Genomic DNA, 11,636 nt, shown 5'->3' on the forward strand with positions numbered 1-11,636 from the left:
TACAGTACAAATGTGTCAGTGTTAGTAGGTCAGCACTGTCAGCACTTAAATAATAATATATGACTTTTTAAAGTAAAACAAAACAAAAATCTAATTATAAGATTATCTTCAGATAGGAACATGTAAGACATATCTACTTTTTGTAAGAAAAACATTCTTGCTTGACTCTTTATCTTTATCTTGAACATTGACATGAGGATAATTGTAAAATATGAGTATATGATTAAATATGACTTATTGTAATATTTAAGAAATATGGGATGCAGCCACATACAGTACATTTTTATTTTAAGATAGCCTTTACAGATAAGATTTTTACTGTATACAGCAGAGTACAGAGTACTGCGAGTCTGCACACCATTGTGAGACAAAAAAAGGTTTAAAAAAGTTACATTTTCCTGAGGGAATCTATTGTCAAAGTCAGATAAGGACAAACTCTTTGTACAAACCAAAATATGCACTTCTGTCAAGAGAAGAAAAAAGATATTACTCTGAAGATGCCAAAGCCAAAGCAATAACTTTTCATCATACATACCAATTTCAGAGATTTCTTTTCTGTCAGACTTATGGTTTTCTTCAATCAAAACATATTTCTTTTTCTGCTGCCAAGACTATGCCAACATTATGGAGCATAATTAATTCACAGTAATGCCTGAACACAAAATGCAATACAAGCATTACTTTGTACCTGTGTTACAGATATGTCCATTGATATTGAGAGATTTTCTGTTGTGTAACTCTCTATACAATAATAGGCCTCACTTCAAGGATCTGCATACACTGTTAGCAAGCAAGTGATTTCCTGTGTTTATTGTTAGAAAGCAGGTGAAATCAGGTATAACACTGAATTGTGGGCATAACCATAAATAGGGAAGTAAAAAACAAATTTAAAATCTTAATTTATTAATCAGTAACATAATTTGAGAATAATACAACTGTATGGTGGCTTATAGTTAGTTACCAGGTTTATGGCTATGGTTTATTGCCATCTACAGTCCTCAGTAATATTTTCCACCTATTGATCTACTGTTCTCAGAGTTTTTATCATTATCTTATCTTTTATCAACATCTGGCAGTTAGAGGGCCAAGTGGGCTGGCAGGACACCCTACCAGTCCTGTCTGCTCCCATAAAAGGAATGCACTTCATCACTGCGCACAGGCAAAGACACATTTTTCATACGCTTTGAGTGGAATGTAAGAACCTGGAGCTGGATTGGTGATGAACGGGTGCCTTGTACCATCGCTCCGCTGGTTAGGAATGCACTCAATGAGTGCGCAGAGGACGGATGAAAAGTGTCCTACCCGTGTGATGACATCAAAACAATGGAACCGATGAAGTCCGTGGGTTACAAAAGCCATTAACTTTCGCATCAGCCACCTTATTAAAATAGCACTTGTTTGACCACCCACTTCCTGTTCACATCCGAATGCATTTGACTCTACTTTTGCCCACACCATACTCTGCCTCTCAATTGTAGATTTTCAAAGGACTTCAAAGGGGTCCTGAGATGAGTTTCATGCAAAGCCCATCAGGACACATTGTATATTCTTACACGGCACTGAACTGAGCGCATATTCCAGCAGTGAGTTATTTGATGAGTGGATTCAAGATATAGAGGATAAGAATTGATGGTCTGTATCGTAATGTTACCATGACAACAATGAGGCAGGTCCCTGAAGTCAGCCACCCGCTAAAATGTGGGGCCTTCAAGGGTAGCCATCCAATGTAAATAAGAGACAGTCTGATGTGTTGGAACTGGATTGATGCAACAGATTGCCATTGTAATTCATCAGAAGTTCATTATTTTACCAGGAAAGTGAGAGTCAGTATCCTCATGGGCTCACTGAATGTACAGTTTGTGGTGGTCTGAAGTAGTCTGGTGTCCTTATGGTACGGCAAATGTTAAGAAATTTAATTTCATTAAAAAATAAATGTACACAAGAGTTAATTGTTATTACTGCAATCATATAATTCAAAAATAGAAATTACAACAAGAACACACACACACACACACACACACACACACACATACACACACACGTGGATTAGCTATTTTGATTTCCATTAGCATGTAGCCAAATAATGTTAGAAACATAAGCTGAGACTGATGAATATTCCTGTGGAAATAATTAGTTAACTTAATTAAATATGTGATTTGGAACACTTTCATTTTGCTGTCATTTCAATTAAATATCTCATTCTCAGCTATAATTGTAAAAAGATTTATTTGTACTGATCATTGCACTTTTATGGCTAATTAATTTTATGAATAGAAATGTGGTCTCATGTAAATTAAATTTCAGCATTCTGCAGTTTGTTCAGGCTAGTACTAATATTCCTGCAGGTTATTCTGATTATCACAACAGTGGAAGAACGTTAGCGATTATTAGCATGTTTGTACATTTTAGAGAGGTGTCATTTCAATTACATTATAAGAACTACAATGAAAATTCAGTAAAGCATTACAAATTTTAGTCAAACATTTTCACCTAAAGAACTGAATTCTATTGTTACACTGGGTCCGAAAAATTACTTGTTACAAAAGACGACACAGTACCGCTAAAGCTGAGGGTATCTGATGTCACAATACATTGACTTCTCAGACATAATTTTTTCACGTGATGAATACAGTACGTGCTGAAATGCAGTATGCAATTCTTGCCTTAATCAATCAGTCAGTCTCACTGAACTCTGTTGTTCAAATGTGTCAGGGTGACTACTGGAGAGAAATACATTCAACTTGTCAGAATTCGCATGCTCGGTGCACAGAATGTCTTATTGAGACTGAAAAGGAAAGGGTGCAAGTCAGAACGGATACATCAGGATACTCTGGACCTTGGGAGCAACACAGTATAAGGAGAGACACCTTGACTGTTTAACACAACCTGCACAAACCGCAGCACACAGGATAAGAGGGAGTGCAGCAGCATTCTTGCTGGTAAACTAATGCTTTGCGTTCACCTTGCACACTGGAAGTTTGCATGTATGTTTAGAGAATGGAAGTAATGGTTGTCTAAGACGACCACAGAAAAAAAAACAGTAAAGAAAATAGTGAAGATAAGTGGAAATAGGTTTAATGCAACAAGTGACTGCAGGATATTGGACATAATTCTACTGTACAGCCTATATTTAAAATTATGGAAAAAAAAAACAGAAACTCTAGCTCTTTTATGAGGAAGCACCTTCTACCAGCAGCAAATGATTTAATCACAAAATAGAGCCATTTCAACAAGAGGGATTGATTTTTAATGAAAATTTTACACTTTACAGTTTTTTCTATGTGTATTAATGGCTGGCAGGTAGCTCTGTGACCAACAGACAAATGATGTTCTACAAGACAGACTTCTACAATGATTTAATACACTAAGAGCTTTCTGTGTTTCAGCTGTTTAAATCAGGAGTTTTCAACCAGGAATCTGAGGAGCCCCAGGTTCTTGAATAATATAAAGGGAAAAGCAATTACTGTGATCGCAACATATGTTACTTGTGTTGGTGTCTGTAATGTTGATGACATTGCAAGTATATGCTACTGTTATATAAATTATATTTATATAAAGAAGTAGTTTATAGTGAATATATTATTAATATCATAGGTGGCCTGGAAGGGGTCTCCTCTCTAGGTGTCCTTCTATGTTGGGGTCCCCAGTCACAAAAAGGTTGAAAACCCCTGAGTCGTTTTAAGTGATAGCAGTCGGTGTGATGATAGTGTAAGTTTACAGGACATTTACAAACATTTGCAACTTCATGGACAACTTTCTACGAGGATACGTGGTTCATCCCTCAATTCCCTTTCTTTTTCTGCTGTTCCTGGAAAAAATCATTGCAAGCCACAGTAAGAGCGGCCACCAGCACCACGAACTCGTTGAAATCCACCTCATTGTCTTGGTTGGAGTCCAGGTCATTCATGATTTTCTCCACAAGCATAGGATCTTTTTGAGACTGAAACAGAAGACACAACAATTCAGTATTCCCTGAGGAACATCACTCTGACTCTTTACAAGAGAGACTGACCACATACATGATTCCTATCTGATTATTTGAGTTCTATGGTAAGTGTTATGCATAGCACACCACCTCCTCTCCCCTCCACCCCTCTTCAGTTTCCATCCACACTCCAGGGACAAGTGTACCCTACTTTAGCACTGGGGAAAAGGTCTGGGGCTTCCTAGGTCAAAGAATGGACCGTCTTACAATAGTATCAGTTTTCTGAAGCCGATGGTGGGTGAGCTGTTCATATGTCACTTATTGATAAGATGGGTTGAAAGTTATACGTAGTCACTGGCCATCAGTTAAGTGTCAGTCTTGTGACAGCTCTGCGTGGAAGTGATCCATTTGCACAGCTAGTCATGCAGGGCTCCTGTCTGATGAGTCCCCCACAGCAAGTGCTCGGAAAGGGAGTGGTTTTCTGAAGAGATGGCCAGCTGATAAAGACGCCACAAGTCACTGTGACGTTTGTGCTCAATGATCCGTGCACACAATACTATTAGGTCCCTGCGACACTGAGTTACGACTGTGATGGTCTATCTCTCAGGGGGGAAAGTCCATTTTAACCAGCTGTCCTTCCAGGGCAAGGGTGATCTTTGGATCTTAATTACATTCCTAGCATTCAACCAGCCAGTGGTAGATGTCTGCAATTCACACTTACAGTAAAATTTACCTAATGATGATTTGCCTAATTCACATTGTCAAGTGACAATGCGACTATGCTGATGATTTGAAATCCCATGTGCAGTAAAACATTATTGATTTATACATAACTCAAGATGGCTGTTAGTATGTATGCATGTATGTATGTGTGTGCTAGAGCACGTGTGCGTGTGTGCGCGTGCAAGTGTGCGCGCACACGTGTGTAAAATGTAAAATGTTCCGCTCAGGGGAAGACAAATGAGTCCGAGCGCCAAGCAACAGACACTTCGGGGAGAAAGGCAGCGTGGGGAGCTATATTTGGAATGCAGTGTAGCGCGAGGCCGTGACTCAGTCCCCGGTGATCCGTCCGCAGCTGCCGCACGTATCGGCAGCGTCTCGGCTCAGTTCTCATCGGGGGGCTCGAGACGAGCGCAGCGAGCTTATCCGGCCAAACACACTCTCTGTTCATTTCCACGTAGACTGCGGAGCCGGCCCGCTATCTTCTGCGGACCAGCCTCCCTTCCCGAGTTGCTGAGGACACGCGTGAGAGTCCGAGAGTGGAAGAGAGAGATTCACCTGCACCATTTACTGTGATCCATGCAGGCGAGGAGCAAAACTGTGCAGGTCCATAAATTTGCTTGCTTATCTATTTTATTGTTATTGTACAAAAACATTTATTTCTCCCTATTCATCTAGATTAAGATTGCACTGTTTCAATTTTAACACCGATGTAGGTTCTTATGTTTTTCATCCCCAAGGACTGAAATTAAACCTTAGTCATTTACCCTTTTTCTCTAGTGAAGAAAACATCAGCTTCCTCTAATTTTCTGCCTCTCAGAACCATGTTATGTATAATAGGTTTCTTTTTCCTTTAAAATGACTTTCAAAATGAAATTCATTCTTCTTGCCTTGGTAGGCATGAAGGAGATGGAACAGTGGTCATGTTTCGTTTAATGCCAACTCAATTTTTTCTTACAGTTATTGTTCATTGACTTGTTAATGTGATCTGTTTTTTTCAGCTCCATACATAATAATTGTTTTTTACTTTCAATTTGTTTTGTAATTATTTAATGCAATGTTAGACAAGCCTTCTATTGAACTACCACTACTAGTACTAATGAACATTATAATAATAAAAATGAGAATATTAGGATACAACACTGTTTAGTATCCCCTTACGCGGTTGGAAATAAAAAAAAAAACATTGCTTTCTGCTTTTAAAGTATATTTGCCATTTACTGCTTGAATATAAATTCTTGCCCATCCATAGCTGACCATTAAACAAATGGAGTGCATTCTTTAAAGCTGTACAAGGGATGGTTTTAAGCTGTATTTTATTTAACCAGCTTTGATTTCGACAGTAGACATTAAATTGACCCTGATAATTTCTATAACTGCCATTATGTCATTTGGCTTTCCATTGAATAGACTACCTGCACTTCCTCTGAAGTATTAGTGTATTTACTGGAGCCACCATGAGATCCCAAAGTTGAGATTCAACTCAGGGTTCAAGTAAAAGGAAATGCAGAAAATCTGCTCAGAGTTACATCATTTGTTTCTGGGGAAGCCTCAACACCAGCGTCTACATTCTCAAAAAAGGGACTTAAAGAAATTTGGTATTGCAATGACTGTCAGATTTAAAAATATATTCAGGACACAGTGCAAGGTCTTGCTCAACAATAAATTCAATTCCCCAAAACAACACCTTAATTTAATTAGCAATCCCAGAAGATGCCACACTAATTGGAACTTTCCTCATAAACACAGACGAGTTTAATGATGAGAGGCCGGTGAAGAGAAAAAAACACTGAAATTAAACAGTAACATCTTACCGTCAGGAAGTCGGTCAGCTCACTGTTTAGAAGCTGCTTGAGCTCGCCCTTGTTGAGTTTGTATTTATCGCCTTCGTTGCCAGAGTAGTTGTGAAAAACAGTGATCAGTGCATCCATTGCGCCCTCCAGCTGTGTCGGCATGATGATCAGGGACCGAGGGGTCAGGCAAACTGCAGGGGAAGATGTTTGGAGAGATCGGCGATCATTTAGCCTTTAACACTTCAAGACCATATCTATAACTGGTGTTACTCACTTTACAATGTAATCACTGAAAAAATCCTTCAATATTTATCGCAAAGGCTAAAATGTGAAAAGAAGACATACTAAAATCCATGAAGAGTTAAGCCTCACAGAATGAATGATGCGATATGACAGAAGAAAGAAATAGCATTCAGTGTTCTGCCCACAGGAAACAAAAGCTACAGGGCATCCCAACTTAAAAGATATGCACTCCAGATAAAACACTGCAGCACTTACCAGGTTAGAGTCCAAGAAAGTCTGAGGTGCAAGAGGATGCGGCACTAGTTGTTTATTGAGAACATGCCCACCCCTGTCACCCAGTGCTAATTAATTCCACAGGTGAGGCCCATGGCAACAGTCTCTATCTTTTCTTATTTTCTTAATAAGCTATATCAATGACTGCTTGAAAAACAAAACATGTTGCCTCCTCCCCTGAGGTTTCATACTGTTTCTTACGCACTTTAGAATTTTTAAATAACTGGACAGGGTGACAAACTGTCATGTGCACTTGCTTTTCACAGCTTAAGCCAATCAAAAAAGAACAGACCAGTGTTCTGTACTCTTGTTTATCTGTTCCCAAGCCTCTTATTAGCATTGCACACTTATGGTAAATTACTACAATGCTGCTACTTTTGCTCCAGTATGGAACATGTAGGAAAACATTTAAGAGACATAACCCAGAATATAGACCTGTGTGTCCCCTTCAGCAGCTCGGAAACAGCATGTCTTGAACTGACTTGAACGGATACAATTATGATAACAGAAATACATTCCAATTATAAGTCTATTTCAGGTAAACAGATCGTGCAGGCCTGCTATCCACCAAAGTCTGTTAATTGAAATGAAATGAAATTTTGGAAGACTGCCTTTGACAGATCTCATCAATCCTGCCTGAAACGCAGGATACATGATGCAATGAATCAACATTTATGTTGCATTATGGTGCATTACAAGCCTGATACAACAGGCCTGAATATTTGTGTTCTTCCACATTGCTAACATTTCTAAGAGGCTGTGCTTGAGTATAGCTCTTGGAACACATTATTCCCCTGCCAAGGAAACATAAACTTGACTGACTCATAAGGCAGGAGAGATATGGCAGACATATCCTCACTTCCAAAGATTTATAACACAGCCTGAAAGGACAGAGCCGTTATGGGGCTTTCACACAGGGAATAGTCCCAGTGGCAGCTCACCACCAAGACATGGAGCGCAGAGCTGTCTGAAACATGAAACATTCAAACTTTGGTGCGCCTAACTGTGGGCCCCATAAACAGTGACTCCAAAAGCTGAGGGGTAAGTTTGTGTGTGATATTATTTATGTTCACTAGCTTCATAGTCTCATACTTTCCACAGCCATCTTGTTAAGTATAGATTTAGGCACCATTAAACATACCCACACTAGAACTTTCTGGACTTTCCCAAACAAAGACTATCCACATATTTACATAAACTGGGATATGTTCAGTATCTGAGTGGTTAATTTGACCATTTCCATACTTATGCCCTTTCCACTGACTTTAGGACCACGGCTTGCAAAGAAATAGCTGCACACAGTCTGATGTTTGACAGACACAGATCCATGCCTGCCTCTGCAAAGTGCCACTTCACTGTGACGCACCGACGCATCACCCCCTTGTTTGACAAAGGGCTTCCGCTGTGTCCGACATGAACACAATGACTTTTGTGCTCCTATGCGTGAAAGATACACGGGCATTAACTTTAAACGTAGCCGGGGGGCAGTGTTTTGCGTTTACGGCGCACGTTGTGGTAAAAGGTCTTTTTTTAGCCGCCCCATCTGTCTTTCCTCAGGGACGCTCGATTTCAGGTGCGTTCACCATCCCTCCCTCTGCCCTCAAACTCTGCGTGTTCATTTTCCATTCATTTGGATGATGAAATATTTTCCCATGGCACTATGGGCTAGACCACTTGGAAAGAGTCACATAAGGCCCTTAAAGGAGTACTCACGTTCACTGCCTCTGCTTCATTCATGAACAACCCTATGATAAATGTACAGAACTCTCATGAATATAGTTAACATATAGCATATGAAATATTAACTCTCTATGTGGTGTATTATGCATATTTTACCACTTTCATGTGTAATGACACAAAAAATACTGAGCCACATCACAAGAAATATTACCATCAAATCAGGTGTTGTTATCCTTTCAGTATTTTTGACTTTCCACTGTGAAATTCATCTGATGAACGTTTATTCAGTATTGTTATGTTAAAAAATATACGGAGAGAGAAAAAAACACTTTTGGATAGATATGAATGTATGACTACACGGAACAGAATAGAAAAATTCATCATTCAATATTCATCTTAAAGCTTCACAAGACAATCCTTTTTGTTTCCAGCAAGAGTAAGTATCACAGAAAGTCCATTTCTTTCAAATGAATGCACATTCAGTGATCATTAAAAGTCACATTGCAACTTCTGTCCGCAATTACTTGATAAAAGCAGTATTCAAATTCATATGACGATGAATTGACAAGTCCAGCTTCATCACTGTTAGAACACTGAACAGATTACTCCACATGTGCTTTTCTCTCAGCCTTGAACATTTATTTTCAGTTATGCGTGTCTGCCCCCTAGTGTTTACACTGTTAAAACACAAAATACAAATGGAACTTCCAGAAAATGCTGTGGGTTACCAGTCTGAATCAGAGAACACATTCAGGCTGGCTCATTGCTTTACTTCTTGCAATTGATTTTTTGTTTTTATGTCTTCATAATAAATTAAAATAACTGTTTTATGCCAGTGTCAAGTCAAACCTTTGTTTACAAAGAAATCCTAACAAATACACTTATTATTTAGCTGCTAGCTGGATAAAAAGTACAGTCATTGCAACATAAAACACTTACACAGTTACTCCTCCTATAAGGGCCTTTGCCCCTACTTGTGCTTGATAAAATTATTCTCCTCAGACCTCGACCAGCAGATGGCATTCAGATCCACCATCGTTTTTAGACTTGGAACTGTGTTTGGCGTTATGTGACCAGCTTCTTACTGTCATTTTCATCTTTGTTGTATCCTTCTGTTCAGTTTAATCCTAACACAACACCTTATAATTTAAGTGTATCTTATTATTTGCAAACCTACAGATAAAATGCACTTTAGCTGAGGAAATTACTATAATGATGTGTACAAAAAAAAAAAAAGATTGATTAAATGATTGATTGAATTTGATAACTGAAGGAACTATCTCAGGGTCATATTGCCAGAATGGTCATTTGGATAAACAGCACACATGACTCAATTAACAAATACTTTAGGTTAGAGTCCATTAGTAATCTAGAGCTACATTCAGAGCTCATTATATCGAGATAACCACTTTGGTTGTCAGTTTTAATTCAATATTTTCATATATTTCAATTCTGAGATAATAATCTTGTGATCATAAGATAACTATGAAACAACTACTTTATGATGGCCTTGATAAACCACAATAATCTACGGGAGATCTGATATGAAACAGATTCTCACTGCAAATATGAACACCTAGGTCTTCCTATGTTAGCCTGTGGTGCAGCAGCCTAATAGCAGAAAGCAGATCTGTTGCTTTTGATATGTGGAAGCCTCACACAACAGCCAGGGGGGGTACTGCAGCCCCCAGACTGCGGGACTGGCTGCATCTTAGGATGGGCTGGCAATGGAATGTTATTTGCCCCTCATTAACTTGGGAAAGAACAGTCTGTGGTATGCCAATTAACTTAAAGTTAGCAAAGCCTCATAAGACAATCTCATTTGCTTTACAAAAGTATAACTATCACAGACAGCCCAACATCAACTTGTACAAATGAACACATTTTCAGTCCTCTGTAGAATTCACATTTTCAACTTCAGCTCATAAATACCAGATTGGCAAAAGACAGAATTTTCCACGATGCACCAAAATGACACAGAAGCACTTAAGAGACAAGCATTAAATCTCAAAAGGTGGTCAGTGTTGGTTAAAAAAATCAGCTATCCACGAAACAGTAAATCTAACAAGTCAAAAAATGTTATTGCCACATTGTATAATGGAACAATCCCAAACCGGGCCATAATATGAATATGTGAAGTTGTTTCACACAGGGAAGACAAGGATCTGGACGACCAACGTCAGAATGAGTGCTGTCAGCCTCATCACACGCACTTAGCAGCCAGTGTGACTTCCTAAATGACAATGTGTGCTAAAAAAGTTAAAAAAAGTTACAATGTTCAAAACCCTCCTCTGTTTCAGTTCTATTACAACAAAATCAGAGGTGCTTCATGTTGCATTTCTGCTCTTTAGGTGCTATAAAATTAAGGTTTTGTTAAGCATGCATTTACCAAACTTGACATCTATCTATATATCACCATTGAAGTTCTGTTTCTTATTATTAAACCCGAGTAACTAGCAATACAGTAATGATTCTGAACATTATTGTTGCAAGAATAAAGTTACTGTAATATTGTTGGGCAAGTCATCACTTTTTAGAAACTTCCTTTGATGAGGAGATACACACTGACAAATGGTGTTACTACATAGGCTTTGCCTAAGGGAGCTGCAGCCACAAAAGAGAAGTAAACAGACCGCAGGCAGTTCTGTGGGGGCTCCTAGGTGTCCTGTCTGATATGTGCCCTGCGGTCAGAGTGCTATCTCTTGCCTTACACATTTCCATGATAACTTTGCCATGTGGTCAGCGCATTGTTCGTGGACTTTGCCACGTACACGTTCTGGGGAACTATATAATCTGCTAGAGATTTTTGTTTGAGAGACAGAGCCTCCAGCATCCTGTCTCCCTAGTTCCACACTTCACTGATATCTAAGTCTGCCTCCTCTTCGAGGGTAGCGCAAATTAACTTTGCCGTTTGAATTAGGCACACTATATTGTAGCATTAATTCTGAATCAATTTCAAGTTCCTGACTTGAGCAATTACTATAGTTCGATTTTATGCCAGA

The 11,636-nt window shown here is 38.9% G+C and overlaps 1 protein-coding gene across 1 annotated transcript; it reads right to left on the reverse strand.

The window, feature by feature from the left end:
* Positions 1 to 3,781: 3,781 nt before the first annotated feature.
* Positions 3,782 to 7,014, reverse strand: s100z (S100 calcium binding protein Z). Its single transcript, XM_036528756.1, has 3 exons — positions 6,937 to 7,014; positions 6,460 to 6,629; positions 3,782 to 3,940 (listed from the first exon to the last, which is right to left on the reverse strand). Exons 2-3 carry the CDS (start codon positions 6,598 to 6,600, stop codon positions 3,782 to 3,784), a joined length of 300 nt encoding a protein of 99 aa, XP_036384649.1. The 5' UTR covers positions 6,601 to 6,629; positions 6,937 to 7,014.
* Positions 7,015 to 11,636: the final 4,622 nt, after the last annotated feature.

The sequence above is a fragment of the Megalops cyprinoides genome, chromosome 5 (assembly GCF_013368585.1).
Source record: "Megalops cyprinoides isolate fMegCyp1 chromosome 5, fMegCyp1.pri, whole genome shotgun sequence".
Classification (NCBI taxonomy): domain Eukaryota; kingdom Metazoa; phylum Chordata; class Actinopteri; order Elopiformes; family Megalopidae; genus Megalops; species Megalops cyprinoides.

Coding starts and splice junctions, on each gene's coding strand:
- s100z (XM_036528756.1), bottom strand. CDS start 6,600: ATGCCGACACAGCTGGAGGGCGCAATGGATGCACTGATCACTGTTTTT. Junction 3,941..6,459: donor AGCTGACCGACTTCCTGACG/GTAAGATGTTAC, acceptor CTTCTGTTTCAG/TCTCAAAAAGATCCTATGCT.